Source organism: Manacus candei, unplaced genomic scaffold (genome assembly GCF_025592945.1).
Source record: "Manacus candei isolate 608988 ecotype Guabito, Panama unplaced genomic scaffold, ASM2559294v1 h1tg000037l, whole genome shotgun sequence".
Taxonomy (NCBI): Eukaryota; Metazoa; Chordata; class Aves; order Passeriformes; family Pipridae; genus Manacus; species Manacus candei.
The window spans coordinates 11,796,328-11,813,001 of NW_026138085.1; the positions used below are offsets into that span (position 1 = coordinate 11,796,328).

The window sequence follows — 16,674 nt, forward strand, 5'->3', positions numbered from 1 at the left end:
CGACAGTTTGCGGCGGTGCTCGGCGGCAGCGCCCGGGGCACGTGGGGGGAGCGGGGGGCGATGGCGGCGGAGACGGGAACGGGAGCAGGGACTGGGACAGGGATGGGGGTGAGGGCACTGCCCGCCTCCCCCAACTGGTACAGCAGCCGCTGCAGCGACGCCAGCAGCGACGGCCACCTCTTCGGCTTCGCGGCGCGGCACCGCGTCTGCCTGCTGGATATCGGAGCCGCCGCCCCCACGTTTTACGGTACCGTCACAGCCCTCCCTGGCCCCCCGCGTTGTTCAGGGAGGGACCGGGATCCTCCGGGGGAGGTGGCGGGAGCCCCCGGGGAGGTGTGTGTGGGGGGGGGGGTGTAGGGAGCCGCCGTGCGCTCCGGGGATCCAGGATTTGAATCACGGTCTGTCGCTGTCGGTGCAGGGGAGCTCATCGGGCACACGGACAGGATCTCCGGGTTCGCGTTCTGCCACTGCCCCGGGCAGAGCGGCCTCTGCGCCAGCAGCTCCGACGACGGGAGCGTCAAGATCTGGGATGCGGCGTCGCTGTCGCCGGTGCTGGAGTACAGCCGGCACCAGGTGGGAGCGGGAGCCACCGGGAGCGGGGGACAAAGGGACTCGCAGGAGGGTGCGGTGATTTAGGGCTCGCACACAAAGCAGGGTGAGGCTGCCTCACCCAAAGGTGAATTTCAAACCCTCTGGCCGGGTTTTAGTTCTGCCCTGGAGCCTCGTTGCATCATCTCAATGAGCTGTTGGTTGCCATCAAAGCTGCAGTAAACCAGTGTGCTCGCGGTCTAGACTCGTTGCCACTTAACCCAGCTCGCTTAAAATGATCTCAGCACGTTACTGTTCCCCTTGGGGCAGATTAAAGGTACGTTTGAACGTTTTCTGTGACTCAGGACACCAGATCAGCGTCTGCGTCCATTTAAAGCCCAGCAGACCCAGGACACATTGGAACAAACTGAACTGATGCTGGAAAGTGCTCACAAATTGTTTTCTGAACTGGTACTGGGGAGTTCTCACAGATTATTTTCTGCCCTTTATTCTGTGTTAGGTGGTGGTGGAACAGCTCTTAAGTGTGTTCAATCCTCTTTCCTCAGAACCCAATCTCTGCGTTGCACTGGTCACCTCTTGTGAAGGATCTCGTTGTGTCTGGTGATGAAAAAGGTGTCATTGTTTGCTACTGGTACAACAGAAGTGACAGCCAGCAGTTCTTCCCAGAGCCTCGCACAGTTTTTTGCCTCACTTGTTCCCCTCATCATGAAAACCTGGTGGCCATCGGGTAAATATTCACTATGGTTTGTTTTCCACTATTCTCCTGCAAGAACCTTATTGGGAATTCTTTGCTACATGGCTGTAGGGTTAATTTTGAAAGGGTTTGGTGGCTTTTCTTCTAGTGTACAAGTTAGAAATAACATTTAGATGTGGTAAACCTGCAAGACACAGAAATCCATAAGAGTGTAATTGTCCAAGTTCAATTTGCATTTTTGAGGTTTCTTAAAACTGTTATTTTTAATTAAACTTGACTGAAAGCTGCATTAGTAATGGATTGTTGTCATTCTTGCAGCCAAGTATACTGGTTGCCCTTCTTGAAAAGGCAGCTGCAAGCACCCCATTGCCATACTGGAGCTCCCATTACCATTAGGCTGCCAGTCCCATTGCTGCTAGGATTTGGCTTCTCCGTCTATAATATAATAGTGATCCTGGAAAGAGCTTGGAAATCACTTAGAAATTATCCCGCAAGCATCCAAGAATCTCTTCATTAATTTAGATCTCTGCTTTCAGCTACAAGGATGGCATGGTGGTTGTCATTGATATCAGCAGGAAAAGAGAAGTCCTGCATCGGCTGAGGGGCCACGAGGATGAAATACATTGTCTGGCCTGGTGCCCTGTGCCTGGTGAAGAAAGGTTACCTGCTTGGCAAGATGAGGTCCAGGGTATGTAGAAGTGATTAATAGTTTGTGAAGTAATTTTTATTTCATGTAAATGTCTATTTCTGGAGAATTGAATTTTTTATAGAAGGTTGGTAAGTAGCTAAGCAAAGGCAACTGATAAGTTCAGTACAGTGTGTTCTGATAGAAATCAGTCTATTTTTCAGCTGATTTTTTTTAAAGCTTTGAATTTCAAAGTGTAATAACATGACTTCAATGGTGTTCAGCAGTTCCTTCAGAGGAAGGCAGAGTTCCAAATGGGGAGCTGACACAGGACACAACCACAAAGAAGGGCTGTTACCTGGCTTCGGGAAGCAAAGATCAGACCATACGAATATGGAGCTGTACCAGAGGCAGGAGTAAGTAGGATTAATAATGTGAGATAAACAGTGACAGTGTGGTGGGAGAGCTGTTCTCTAACTGCAGCCTTTGTCTGCTAATCTGATGGTTTAAAGCATGGGCAGTGTACTTAAAGCTGCAGATTCACAGGGCTACTCTTTCTGTCAGGGAATTCTGATGTGCAAGGTCTGGATGATCCCTCTTGGTTCCACAGGTGTGCTGACTCTGAAGTTGCCCCACACCAAAAGAAGAGGTGGAGCTGTCGATCCCGCTGTTAAGGAGCGCATTTGGCTCACTGTTCACTGGCCTCCTGGTCGTGCCACAGAAATTGTGTCCAGTGGTTTTGGGTGAGTAGGGCACTCAGCAGCCTGGGGACCATCAGCAGCTGCAGATACATTTGTTGATACTTAAGGAAGTGCTGGGTAGAAGAGACACTCCCTTCCTCCTTCTTTCCCAGTATAACAGGAGACAAGATAGGTCAAGACTAAAAATGGGACTTCAGGCTTCTAGAAAACTGTCCCATAATTTCTCCCATAATCTAACTAAATGTTGACTGCTAATGGTACAAGTTGTGTTTTTGCCCATCTAGTGGGGAAAAATGACCTGTCAATTTTCGGGGTGGTGTTTGTGTGCAACTCTGTACAGGCAGGTGCAGTGGATGTGAGTCAAGCTGTATTAGTCTTGTACTTGCAGAATGTGCACAGGTAGTGGAGTCTGTATATGGCCTATGTTGTTCTTTTGAAGTGAAAAATTAAATAAATTTAAATTTTGCAGAGGAGAACTGCTTCTTTGGAATTTGACCCAATCTGGAAAACGCAAGTGGACTCTTCTGGGATCATCAGAAGGACAAAACCACTCCCGAATTGTGTTCAATCTCAGTTCTGTGAAGCAGCAAGACAAAGAGCTCCTTTTTTCCATTTCAATGGACAGAGATGTAAGAACCATTTTAAAATTAACATAAAAATGCCTGTAGTGAACAGTTTGACTGAGTGAGGCTAAGCTTTTTAGGGCCACAGTATTTCTTTTTAAGTGGGTTTATCTCAGCATTTTGTAACATCATTGCTTCAGATTTGCTGTGAGCACAGGTTGTGTATTTTTCTGTTAGTTTATAAGCTCAAGCTCTTACCCTGGTGAATTGTTATGACATTCTGGACTTGAATGGTAAGCATTTATTAAAGAGTATTTACCGCTTCTTTTTCCTGTTTCACTTTTAAAAGATCTGGTTTTCCTTCTTAAAATCATTTAATTGTACAAACTAAAGCATCTGGTTTTTTTGGGTTTTTTTTAAATCTTTGGCCTTTTACAGGCAGCAGAGTGCCTCCTATTTTGAAATTTGAAGAGGACCATAGTATTGAAATATATTCATTGTGTCCATTTCATTGTGTCCAGTCTTCCAACTATTGCAGCTCTGTCAGTGACATGTGATCCTCTGGATGCAGATCACATACTGTCAGGCCTTGAATTTGACCTTTTAATTCTTGATCTCACAACATGCTTTGTTTTTCCTTGTCATATCAGTCACTCTATATTTAACTGTCCCTTGTTCCTTAAATATTCTTCAGGTGAAGTGCTGGGACCTGTCAACTCTGGATTGCAGCTGGACCATGCCCTCCCTTGGAGGCTTTGTCTATAGTCTTGCCTTCTCTCCTGTGGACACAGGCTGTCTTGCCATCGGGGTTGGAGACAGCATGATCCGGGTGTGGAATACTTTGTCCATGAACAATATTTACAATGTTAAAACCTTCTGGCAAAGCATAAAGTCCAAGGTCACAGCAGTAAGTGTGCTTTGGATTCCTTTTTTTTCTCTTATCTCTTCTGCTCTTTTCACTCCATTTTTTTCAAGTATGTTTTTTTTTTCTCTTTCACTCTGAAGAAGGTTTTTCCCAGCAAAAGCCAAGTTGTTCATTTTGTACTCGATTCTTTCAGTCTACAAGACATTTTAGGGTCTGCCAGCAAATTTTTAGACCTATTTACAACCCTAGATGCCCTCACTACATCTAGTGAAAATCAACTGAAGTCCAGCTGGCTGTTACATTACTTTTTACTTTTATCCTCCTTCATCATCCTTCCTTGTTTCATCCATGGTTGCCCTTGCTCTGCTAGGAAGTTTGACACATACAAAAACCAACACAGATGTCTTCAGTTTAGGTTAACCAGGAACTAGCCAGAAGCTACAGTCTGGTAAAATAGCTGGCAGAAGTAAAATCATATTTTCCATTTTTGTTTTGCAGTGTAGGTGTCAAATAGCATTTTAATGATTTGTAGTCCATTTTATCTTATCCCACCATACCTGATAAGGGAGAGCCTTTGATACTCAGAGCAGAGTGATCAGATCCAGAGGCTGTAGTTGGAAGGGTGGGTGTAAGGCATAGTCCTTGCTCAGCAGTTTCAATGTTTTCCTTTTATTTATTATTGAAGTGTCTTGGCTTATGTCATTATATATTTCTCTGTATTTTTCTTGCAGTTATCCTGGCATCCAACTAAGGAAGGCTCCTTGGCTTTTGGAACAGATGATGGAAAAGTTGGCATATTTGACACCTTCTCCAGCAGGTAAAAAAGTAGCTTTCAAATTCATAAGTGTCAGATCCTGCTGATGTGTTACCACACGTGGGTGGTGTGGTCTTTCCTGAGGAGTATCTTTGCTGCTGGACAAGAGTAGAACTAAATTAAAACTATTCAAACAGCTAGATTTTTGGTGCATTTTTTCATCTCCATTATGTTTGATAGCTTCTAAGGTCAACTTGCCTTAAGGTAAACTTAAAATTGCATGACCAGAGATCACCTGTGGAAGGACATGAGTTGGGGAAGACTTTAGCTAGAAAGACAATTTTGGGGAAGGAGAAGCATCGTGCAGGGAAAGCTCACCAGGACAGTTTGTAGTATTGTCCTAGAGCAGATGTTGAAGAAAGCTTGGTTGTGCCATGGCTTTAGTATGTTAAAGCACCTCGTGTCTGGAAATATGTTGCTTTGATTTTATCTTTTTTTAATTTCTGTTTGCTGAAACCTGACTGGCCCTGCTTCCTTATCTTTCTTGCCCAGTGCTAAGAACAAGCCACCTCAGATCTCCAGTACTTACCACAAGAAGACTGTGTATGCGTTAGCCTGGGGGCCTCCAACTCCTCCTCTGACTTCTGGTGAGTTTTTCAACGCCTTGTGACAAAGTAGAACATCCATGCAGAGCTCAGAGATGCCATGAAGCTGGGATGCCCTCCCTTCTTAGGAGAAGGAGCCCCATTTGCTTGGTAGCAATCCTTTGTAGCAGCTAAGAATGCATTCTGCTTGAGGAATTGTTAATAATTTTTGCAATTATTAATAATTTTTGTTAGTAGTATTTTGCTAATAATTTTTGATAAAAATTTTTGCAAACTATTCTAGTTTTTGAATTCTAGTATCCTCAGGAAATAGGTAGGAGGATTGTATCACACCTCTGGGGTTGTTTGTCAGGGTGTTACAGCCCAGTAACTCCACACAGGCTTCTTTCAGTGACTGCATCAGATGAAATACATGTTCCTCAGCTCCAGAAGTGTGTTTCTGCCATTTGAACTGAACAGAACTGCTCCATTAGCTCTTCTTACACAACTTGAATTTTTTTTTTTTAGGACCAAACTTTAAAGGGCATTTTAATACTTGCAGTGATTGTGCTATGAGAGATCTCTTGGTAGAAATGAAAGGTCCTTTCATAGGATTGTGTTGTGAGAATTTCCTGCTGCTGGACTACAGGCAATTGAGAGATGCATAGAGCCTTTTGAAATAATGCTTTGATTTATAGTGGGAGTGATTACTTCTGTGAAGACTGATGAAGAACACAGTATATTTAGCTTTTTTTCTTTGTTGGATAGGAGAAGAAAGTGAGCAGCCCTCTGTAACTTTATATAGTTGTGCTGGAGAAGGTATTGTTTTTCAACACAATCCCTGGAATCTTAATGGAGAAGCAAATGACATCAACAAAGTCATCCGAGACACTAATTCAATCAAAGTGAGTATGAATTTGAGGGGGTTTTATGAATTCACAGTAACCATGCCATAGTTTCTGTGGCCTTGTAGTTGTAAGCTTCTGACTTGGCCTTCCTGATATATCTGTAACAAAGAGTTTGAAGCCCTCAGTCTCCACATGTGAACTTCAGAGACACTCACTGACTCAAACTGTTTAAACTGCTATGAAAGCAGTGGAGCCTTTTGTGAGATTAATTGCACCTCTGTCCAGTTGTGAGTCTTGCTCTGACAGAGATTTAAGAGTTTTTGGCAATAGTTGTGTCTTCTTTCTACAGCACAAACTGCCTGCACGTACAGAGATCAGCTGGAAACCAGATGGCAAACTCCTGGCTCTTGGCAATGAGGATGGGTACGTTTCACTTGTAGGTTAAGTGTGGTGTCTGTGCTGATCTTCACTAGAGTCACTGGTGAAGCAAAAGTACTTCTTGTTGCCCTGCTTTGTCTCTTGTTCTTTCCCTGCTGATGTGTTTGAGTTATGATAATATAGCATTCCTTGTTACTTGTTTTAGCTGCTCTTGTCATGGAGGATCCTCATTATCACACTCAGTTATTTTTCAAGGATCCACTCATGGTTGAAATGCACTTTTACTGATGTATGAAACAAGGATTTGAGTTGAATCCAGAAAGCACAAACTCAGTTACTGTAATTATGCTCTATAATTCTGCTCATGCAAGACAACCATTTTCACCAAGTACTGGAATTCTTACCCTGTTGTTCTTATATTTCAGCTCAATTGAAATATTTCAGGCCCCAAACTTGAAGTTGCTCTGCACTATCCAACAGCATCACAAGCTGATTAATGCCATTCGTTGGCACCATGAGCATGGGAACCAGCCAGAGCTGAGTTACTTGATAGCTTCAGGCTCAATCAATGCCACCATTTATGTGCATAATCTGAAGAGCGTTGTAGGTAACAGTTTGCACATTATATTTCAAGTTTTGGCATCTTTTTTTGGTTTAGTTTTGGTTTGTCTTGCTGGCCATACTTGATCCTTTTCTTTTTTTTTCTTTCAGAGAGCACTTCAGAAAGTCCTTTGACAATAACAGAGCCTTTTCGAACTCTGGCTGGGCACACAGCTAAAATAACAAGTCTTTCTTGGAGCCCCCACCATGAGGGAAGATTGGTATCTGCTTGCTATGATGGCACTGCACAGGTACTGTCCACAGCCTCTCAGAAGTATTGCTAAACACCAGAGCTTTTTTGTGAGATAAACTACTGAAGTACTGCAAATTTACCCTTGGTAACCATCTCCTGATTCTGGATACCTGATACGCACCTGTCTCTATGTTTTTGCAACTTGCAAAATGATTTGTAAGTCCAGTCATTATTGTTTTTGTATTAACACTTTGGAATCTTTAAAAAAGAAAGGTGTTATGCAACTGTATCAATGCAAACAAAGCAAGCCCTGAATTTTCTCCGTTTGCGTGTTGGTGTTTGAGATACCCCTTCAAAAACCCAAGAGAGAAGTTCCTACAGGTGCAAATCATGAGAAGATGCAGAGTATTAGGGGAAGAATAGAGTTTCTGAGTAACTGGGTTTCTTTCTTGTTGAAGGTATGGGATGTTATGAAGGAAGAGCCACTTTGCAACTACCGAGGGCACCAGGGCCGCCTGCTGAGTGTCCAGTGGTCACCAGTGGATTCAGATTGTGTTTATACAGGAGCAGATGATTTTTCTGTTCACAAATGGCACATCTCAAAGCAGGAGCACACACGGCCCCCTCAGGGTAAGTATATTCAAACAAAGCATCCTTTCCTGAATGTGATATTGGAGCTGGGAAATAGAGGGTTGCCACATTGAAATGGTGTAAGTTCTTATGTTGAATTCCAAATCTGCCTGCTTCCTCTTCAGGAATAAACCATGTCCAGGTTTAAATTGAGTTGTATCCTTATTTGGAAACTAAATGTTGATCTTCAGAGACAGGCAGCTAATACACTAACATCGCAATCTTTTATAGGCAAGAAGAGTATAGAATTAGAGAAAAAAAGAAGTATGCAACCAAAAGTCAAAGCCAAGAAGAAAAAAAAGCCTATAGGACAGAGTTCAGGCAAGCAGGATGTAAATGATGCCATGAATGGAGATGAAAGCATGAAGGAAACGTTGCTGGAGGAAAATGGAGTGTTGGACCATGAAGGAGAAAAAGAAGTTCAGGAGACAGAGTTGCCTGATAAAGTCTCTGTGACTGGTAATAATTAAATCATCTTAGTTCAGTGGTTCCCAGAGTGTTCAGCCCTCAGAGCACCACCAACTTTAATTTTCATGCAGATTTTCTCATTATATGGTTTTATTGAAATTGTCCACTTGAAGGAAATATGCTTCTGGAATGCGTTTCACAATTTTCTAGACTAGTTTGGGAGTAATTGTCTTTAAATAAGAAGATTCCGGCCTCATGAACAGAGTTACTGTGTTTGGCTTGAAACAATGTGATTTTTTGATCAGTGTTGCCTTCTGGTGATAAATCTTATAATACTGGTAGACCTTCATTAGTGTCTGTTGACATCTTATTTAGCCTTCTGACAGTTCTCTAAAGTTCTCTTGATACTTCCTTTCCCTAAAAAGCTATTAAGTTCTATGGCAAAGCAAAGCTTGGTATATTTCAAAGTTAATGTAACAGATTGTGAATATGTGAATTTTTCTGCTGTGGCCTTTTCCATTCATTGGTTTTCCTTTTTTTAATCACTTAACTCCACAGTGTCCGAGGATACATCTTCATCTGCATATGATTATTCTTCATTCAACTTGCCAAAGCCTTTTGTGACCCAGAAAGCTGCTCCTGTGAAAAAGGATCCACCTCAAGAGAAACCAAGTTAGTGTGTTTTAGGGTCTTTTAACAGTCCTGCAGAGTTTCTCATTCTAGGCTTGTGTTTGGCTGCAGCTTCCCTTCCTGATGTGACCAAATAAGTGCCAGAGAAATAAGAGTGTGTTTGTTTATTTTAATTGCCCTGTTTGTCAGGTCAGTTCAGTAAGTGTTTAATGGTGCCTTTTAGTTGCTAGTTTTATTCCAGGCAAGATGGGCAGAAAATATGCAAAGTGATCAGTATTCAAAAGTCAGGTTTGTCATAGTAAAGATTTTTGTGGCTCTTGAGCATCTGCTTTTTGATTTCCAGTGTGAGGAAGAGGGTGCTTTGGAATACGTTGAGGAGTTCTGCTGTAACAGGAGCAGTGACTACAATGTGTCTGATTTTTCAGCTCCTGATGCCTCTCTGAAGAAGAAGAAGCCTCGCTCTATTCTGCCCTTCAGCACATTCATGGATCACAGATCAAAAGATGAATTGCATCAGGACTGCTTGAGGCTGGCTACATGTCTGAAAACTAAAGGTATCAGTATAAAACTAAAATGCTTAGAGGGTAGGTGCTCTCAAGTTCTCAGAATCATGTGTGTCCAGGGACTTGGCTGACAACTGGGCATTAGTTTTTAAAAATCCTCCCCTTTATCAAAGTGTATGACTAACTGTGGTCTCTTATCTCACTGCTCTTGCAGTGTTTCTGTGCTCTGTAGGCACTCAGCTAGGTTTTGGGTAAGATCCTATGTTGTTGAGACAGGGTAGAATTGTCTATGTATGTGCAAAATGCTTTCACCTTCAAAAGTATAATGTGAGCAGAGGAAAACAAGCCATGAGGGAAATGTTTGTCTGCTCACAGTATTGTTCCTTAGAGCATGCAAAGGAATGTGCTATGTTTGATTTAGAATAAATGTTCTGTGCAAATACCATCCTTCTAATCAAACTTAAAACTAAGTGCTGAGTGTTGATCTGCAAATTATTAAATCTGCTATGCAGGAAAGGAAGTAAAAGACATAAGTATTTGCCAGCAGTTGAGTGTAACTGAGTGGTAGTGACTTGGCACGTTCCAGTTCCCAGTGTTGTACCAAATCTTAAATCTTTTTCTTAAATATTCTTCTTATCTGGTTTAGATAATAATGAAGATGTGTCCCCTGACCTTAAGGATTGCATCCACTTGGGGTTGTTCACAGACAGAGATTCTCTGCACAAGATGATTGATGTGGAAGGTAAGTGGAATAATGAATCCATTTTGCCAGTATGTTCATTGTAACTGGTACATTCAAGGAGAAAACAAATTGGGAAAAATGCTCAAGTTTTCTCTACTTTGGATGACAGTCTAGGATTAAGAATGCAGTTCTGTGTGAAAAGAAGAAAATACATATTTTTCCCAGATAGTTTTTGCACCTTTCAGATGCAAACCTGCAGTATCTTGGGCGTGCTTGATCTCACTTTTCCTAAGATATTTTACTGTGACAAATAATGCTATTGCACTCCTGCTGATAGGAGGTGTGCTTGCTTCCAACAGGAAAACATCACTTGGAGAATGGGCATCCAGAGCTCTTCCAGCAGCTCATGTTGTGGAAAGGAGACATGAAGGGTGTCCTCCAGGCAGCTGCTGAGAGGGGGGAGCTGACAGACCAGCTCGTGGCAATGTCACCCATGGGTATGTTTGCTCTTGTAACACATAAGCAGGTGAAATTGGCTGCCAAGGGTACCCTCATGCTGGTCCTTCTGGGATAGGAACTCAGGAGTTGGGTTCTTTCTAATAAGTAGCAGTCCTTACAGCTGGCTGTTGATTTAAATATGCTGTTAAGTTATTTTGCTGGTAGTGAACTCCTACAGTCATGTTCAAGCCCTAGTTTTGCCCTGTTTTGTTCCCTCATGGGAACTTGTATTAGGATGGTTAAGAAATAAGAAACTCATCTGGGGCAGAGAGTAGATACATGTTGAAGAACCAGTGATGATGTCATCCCACATGAATTCTTCCAGTCTTAACCTTTGCCTCCAGTGATATTGCCTTCTCTTTTGCAGTTGGATATCAGGCCTGGGTTTGGACAGTAGAAGCCTTTGCAAAGCAGCTGTGTTTCCAGGAGCAGTATGTGAAGGCTGCCTCCCATCTCCTGTCCATCCATAAAGTGTATGAGGCCATCGAGCTCCTGAAAGTGAACAATTTTTACAGGTTGCTGTATATTTATGTTTAGCATTTTATCTTGTTTTCTAGTAGGTTAGATTTGACATTTTGTTTCACTTTTTGTACACAAGTCAATTAACTTTTCTGTCTGTTTTCCCTTATGTGCATTAGGGAAGCAATTGTAATTGCTAAGGCCAGGTTGCGTCCAGAGGATCCAATTCTGAGGGATCTCTACACCAGCTGGGCAGCTCTGTTAGAAAAAGCTGGTCATTATTCCATGGCTGCCAGATGGTGAGTGTTACTGGGAAAAAGACAGAATTGGTTCCATGCCTGAAACAAAGAAAGTCCTTGGTTTTGTAGCAGTTTAATTCTGTTAACTCCTCTGGTCATCGTTTGTCTGAGGTGAGCCTATCTCACTAGATTCCCTCTAATGTAGGTGGGAAAAGAAGCTACTGTGTTGCAACACAATTTTAAAATTGTATTTTAGTACTAATCAATCTGATTTGCTTTTATCTCAGTTATTTGGGGGCTTCTTCACCCTATGATGCAGTAAAAGTGTTGTCAAGAAAAGGGGATGTGACATCCCTTAAAACTGCTGCTGAGCTTGCACTGATAACTGGAGAGGAGGAGTTGTCAGCAACTTTGTCTTTGAGATGTGCACAAGACCTGCTGTTATCGAGCAACTGGGTGGGAGCTCAGGAAGTCCTTCAGCAACATAAAACTTTATTTGTGAGTCTGGTCATTTCTTTTCTGCTTTCTTTCATGTTTTGTCTCTCCAGATTATCTTAATTTGGCACTACTTCCCATATGTTAGTAGTCCACAAGTAGTCTTTTGAGCTGGTTTTGCCTGAAAATATTTTTCTAGGAGTATATTGCAATGACCCTATGGAAAAGCATGTGTCTTTGCAGAGGGCCCATGGTAGGGAGGTGGGTAGAGTCTGTGCTTGTTAGTTGTATGAGAGGTTGTTGAGAAAAGGGGGATTCTTTTTTTAAGTGTGAGAAAAGGAACAAATGAGCCCAACTGTAAGTCCAGCTGCTGGAGGCTTAAACCTGAAATCTGTTTTCAAGTGGGCTGAGAAGCAGGTGACTACCTTGGCTTTTTCTGAGGTTTCCTTCTGATTTCCCATCAGAGTCTGTGTCACCATTGTTCTTTGGTAGCTGCCGTTGTCAGTCTGTCACCAGCAAACTGCTGTCAGCCCTGATGTTCTTAAATCATTGTACCTGCTGTGGTCAGCAAGGGATTGTTTTTCTTGTAGCAACAGCTCAGTGCTCTTTTTTATTTTTTTTTTCCTTTTTAAAGGGACAAAGACTTGTTTTCTGCCTCAACGAGCTGCTTTGCAGGTGCCTTAGTGAAAGAAATCCCTGTGAGCAAAAGAGCCCCGTTCCCCCCTGTTACCACAGCTGGGAGCTGAACAGAGAGGCCTCGTTTTTTGACATGGTGATAGAAGTGTGGCAGAATGTGCTGGGCATGGACACCACTGAACGAGCCACATGTGCATGGGAGCAGCTGCACCAGATTGAGCATCCTCCTTCTACCAGCAACACACCCCCAAAGCAGGTAAATGGATTTTGATCTGCACACACACACACAGTAAAACCAGCCGGGTTGTGCTGTTGTACCAGACGTTGCCAGGACACTGATGTCTGCACCCTGCCGCAGGATGGGTTGTAGTTTGGGAGAAAGAGATGATCATCAGCTGGGACAGCTTTGTGTAGCCACCAGGTGCTTCTGCATTTGTGTCTGTGCAGGATAAGAACTGGACGTATGGCGTCATGGTGAGCACTGAGGTCACCGAGATGTGCTGGCCAGGAGTGACTGAGATAGCTGAGTAGTCTCAGCACTGGTTCAGGGGTTTGTATTGAACTTAGGGGAGGCAGGGCTGCTTGTTGTTAAAATATCCTGGAGTTTACAAGGTCTGTCCATAGACTGGTGCTCCTGCAGCTCTTCTCTCTGACCACGGTGAGTCACTGACAGTTGGTGTGCTCCCACTTCTCATCTACTTAGTAGGACACATGCAAGCACAGCTGCTGATTTTACAGCTGTAAGGGATGTAGAAGTGCTGTATTTCCTGCATGAAGGAGACTGTAAATTGCATTGTCATTAAAATTGCTTGTAGTTAAGTCATGTGCTTCTGGGCTCTTCCACAGTGGCCATAAGCTCATACTTTGCAGTAAAAACCATTAATTTGCTCTCTGGTGCTTTCTGTAGGTGCTTTTCCGTATCTCCCATGACCTGGCCCTTGCAGCACTGAGCTGTCAGTCTGGTACCTGGGATGAGGCAGTGAAAAGTATTCTTGGGGCTGTGACCCGCAGTTTTGATGCTGGTAATTTCACTCTGATGCAGGAGATTTGCAGTATCATCCTCCCTGAGGGTAAGTCTCTCCTTGTGTCTGTTCTCCTGGCACTGACAGACAGATACAGGGCTCTTCCCTGTAAGCACAGCTTTGTGTCCATTAATGTTCCTAGGCACAATAACATTTGGAAGGAGCAAGACACCCATATCTATGGAAACTTGTAGAATTTTGCTAGTGCAAGGGGCGCTGGGTGATCAAAATTCCTGCCTGTGAGAAGCTCAGCTGTGTCAGCTGATGTAGGAAACAGAGTGAATTCTGTTCTGTAAGGAAGATAGGGGACATTAGAAAGCTGTGTTCATCTCACAGCTACAGATCTCTTCAACCTGCTCTTCCATTCATTCTCTTCAGAGTATGCTGTGCATTTCTTTTGTGGCTCTTGATTTCATGACTGTTGCGTTGTGCAGCTTGGGACCAAGGAAATTTGCTGTAGCTGATGAGAACAGTCCCATGTTAGAACAAAGTATTGTGTTTACAAAGATTCCAAAGATGTATTTGCTTTCATACTTCCTGTACTGCTCTGCCAGCATCTGAGTAAATCCCTGATTTGGGTTTCCAGGGTTTCCTGGTTCATTTACCAAATCTGCTCTTTGTCTTTGGAAAGCTCTGTGAACTATTTGTAATCCTGTTTTCATTATTAGGCTGTGATGACCTGAGACACAAACTAGACAACACAAATTCCCAGAGCATGGATGCCTGCAGAAGTTTGGAGGGCTTTGTGGCTTACAGACTGCTCTATGACCTGTGGTGGAACTCACCCAAAGACCCTCCTGGCTTGCAAAAGGCTGTGTTGGATCCTGTGCTGTGCCCCAGTGAGCAGACAACTCTTGAGAAGAGTTACCTTTCAGGTGACTCCTCCCCTGGAGAAACGGATCAAACTCCAGCTGAGATGGATGAAAACCTCTGCAATACAACTGAAGTGCAGAAGTGTGAGACGCAAAGTGACTCAGGAACTAACTTGGTCGATTTGGTAGACGGACAGTCAAAACTGAAGGGTTGCAAAGTGCTCCTTTCAGAAGAGATGGCTGTGTTACAGAACACCCAGAGAGATATAGCAGAGGTCCAGGAGACTTTAGCAGAAATGATCCGCCAGCATCAGCAGCAGAGGAACAATCTCCAGGAAAACACAAATGGAAACACCCAGGAAAGCAACCTGGAGCAGAGTTCAGAGACTGAATTAGACAAACCATGCTCTGACAGCAACCAGATGAATGGGTAAGATTCAGCACATGAATCAGTGGATTGAAAAGTGTTGCTTTTTTCTGTGTGTTTGTGCAGCAAATTGCCTCTAATCTCCAGCTGAACACCCAGGGACACTTAAACATACAGTCAGAAATCTTGCATTTTCCTGGGGCTGAACCACCCTATTCCTAAACTTAGTGCAGCTGAACAGCTTCATGATACACGAGGTGTGTTGTTGCAGTGAAAAAATAGGGCATCTTGAAAAGGGGAGGACAATGAAAAGGACAGGCATGGTCTAAGAGATCTGTTTCTTTGTTGAACAGGTGTTTGGGACTTTGGCAAGAAGGAGCTAGAACATAAAACACTTTTCCATTTATCTCCTGTGCTCTGTGTACAGGAGAGAGGCTATGCAGTAACTTAAGCAAAACAGTTACCAATGACACCTGTTTTTTTTCTTGACAGCAAAGATGAAATAAAGCAACCAATTACACTCCCTGAGCTCACAAAGCAGCTTCTCAATGCAAAGCAGAAACTAGCGGAATTCCCAGACAATTTAAAGGTAAGTTTTCAGAAGAGCCATTGTGGTTCTGAAAGGGCAGCCTCATTACAGAATCCCTTCCATGGAGGGATTGTGATGCTGAGACACAGCTGACATGTGGCATCAGGGTGGTGTTTTTCTTTCAAGCCTAACTTTTCCTGTCCAGTTGGAAAGCATAGCTAAAGCTCCTGCATGGGAGAATTCAGTGGGATATCCTGTATGGATCTATCTCATGCATTTTAGAAGTAATTCCTTGCTACTTATGTATGGAAAAAAAATTGATAAACAGTAAAATCAGAAATTTAAGCTATAAAATGGCCTTTATAGATCAAGAACTGTAGAAACTACTCATCACATGTTTGAAAACATGTAACCATGGTGATGATGCAAGAGGGGGCAAACGGGGTTAAACGTGAAGAGGAGACAATGCATCCTGACTATCTCTGTTTCAAGGGTTCTATAAAGCAGTGTTTTTAGAGAGCTGCCTACCTGAATATGTTGTTGAGCACTTGTAATTGACAGTCACCTCATGCTCCTTTTTTGCAGGTCTTGCCCTTCCCTGACGTGCTGGAATGCTGCCTTGTACTCCTTCACCTTGGATCCCAGTGCCCTCCTGAGCTACAGGAACAGGCTCTGGATCTCCTTAGGAAACACAGCAGTGCTAATATTTACAAAAAGGCTGTCAGGAGGTTCTTGACATGACATTCTGTCTCCCTTCTTGAGCTGCCTACAGTTACTTAACACCAAGGCTCTTCTTTCTTCAAGTGAAGGCTTGTTTTGATGGCTGTGGCTGTTACTGAAACAAAAAGTCAGGTTTATATACAGACCCACTTGTGCTCATTCACTAACAATACTTAAGGACACTGTTAGAAAATTGAAAAGCAGGAGGGTGTGGGCTTGAACTGTTATACAGGATTTTTGTATAGTCTTTTTCTATTTGTTGGAAACTATGCTCATGAAAGCTCTTGCTATTTACATGTAAGAGAAACAGTTTTGAGCAGCTGTACAGTCTCAGCAGAGGAAGAGTAGCTTCCCTCAGGAAAATCAATGGTTTCTGTAACCAAACTGACCCTTAAGCCAGTATTGTTCTTAGAAGCATTGTGAGTTTATTTTTCCCTCCTTTAAATAAAGTCTTCTACCACCATGAATTGGTATTTAATTTGATATATAGAAATCAATATCAAGCAAGGGCAAATGCATTAAAAATAAGTCTGGGGTGGGTTCTTTTTTGTTGTTAAATGTGTGCTATGGCTTAGCATTGTGTGGTGAAGCCACCCGTACAAGGTAAAAGGGGGCAAGATCTTTTGTTTCCAGCATGACTAGCGAGAGAGAGAAGGAATTTCCCCAGGTCAGGAAAAGTCCCTGCTTTTGAAAACATCCACAGCTGAACAAACTGCTTTTTGCTACAGTGGTGGTGAATTTGAGGTACAA

The 16,674-nt window shown here is 43.0% G+C and overlaps 1 protein-coding gene across 2 annotated transcripts; it reads left to right on the forward strand.

The window, feature by feature from the left end:
* Positions 1–24: 24 nt before the first annotated feature.
* On the forward strand, positions 25–16,391 carry GEMIN5 (gem nuclear organelle associated protein 5). Of its 2 annotated transcripts, none has more exons than XM_051793646.1 (28): positions 25–247; positions 419–573; positions 1,095–1,276; positions 1,780–1,931; positions 2,153–2,284; positions 2,479–2,611; positions 3,039–3,198; positions 3,827–4,039; positions 4,729–4,814; positions 5,304–5,398; positions 6,104–6,240; positions 6,533–6,606; positions 6,987–7,168; positions 7,273–7,412; positions 7,813–7,984; positions 8,216–8,443; positions 8,951–9,064; positions 9,448–9,576; positions 10,172–10,267; positions 10,567–10,704; positions 11,073–11,220; positions 11,344–11,463; positions 11,691–11,901; positions 12,473–12,730; positions 13,382–13,544; positions 14,165–14,738; positions 15,168–15,264; positions 15,790–16,391. In XM_051793646.1, the coding sequence occupies exons 1-28, from the start codon at positions 61–63 to the stop codon at positions 15,943–15,945; spliced, it is 4,632 nt and encodes a 1,543-aa protein (XP_051649606.1). In that variant the 5' UTR covers positions 25–60; the 3' UTR covers positions 15,946–16,391. The 2 variants fall into 2 exon arrangements, with proteins under 2 accessions (XP_051649606.1, XP_051649607.1); XM_051793647.1 differs by having other exon boundaries at positions 2,156–2,284.
* Positions 16,392–16,674: the final 283 nt, after the last annotated feature.

Excerpts from the sequence above, each read along its gene's own strand:
- GEMIN5 (XM_051793646.1), top strand. The coding sequence starts at position 61 with ATGGCGGCGGAGACGGGAACGGGAGCAGGGACTGGGACAGGGATGGGG. Across the intron at positions 10,268-10,566 it reads CAAGATGATTGATGTGGAAG|GAAAACATCACTTGGAGAAT; the intron begins GTAAGTGGAATA and ends TGCTTCCAACAG. Across the intron at positions 15,265-15,789 it reads AATTCCCAGACAATTTAAAG|GTCTTGCCCTTCCCTGACGT; the intron begins GTAAGTTTTCAG and ends CCTTTTTTGCAG.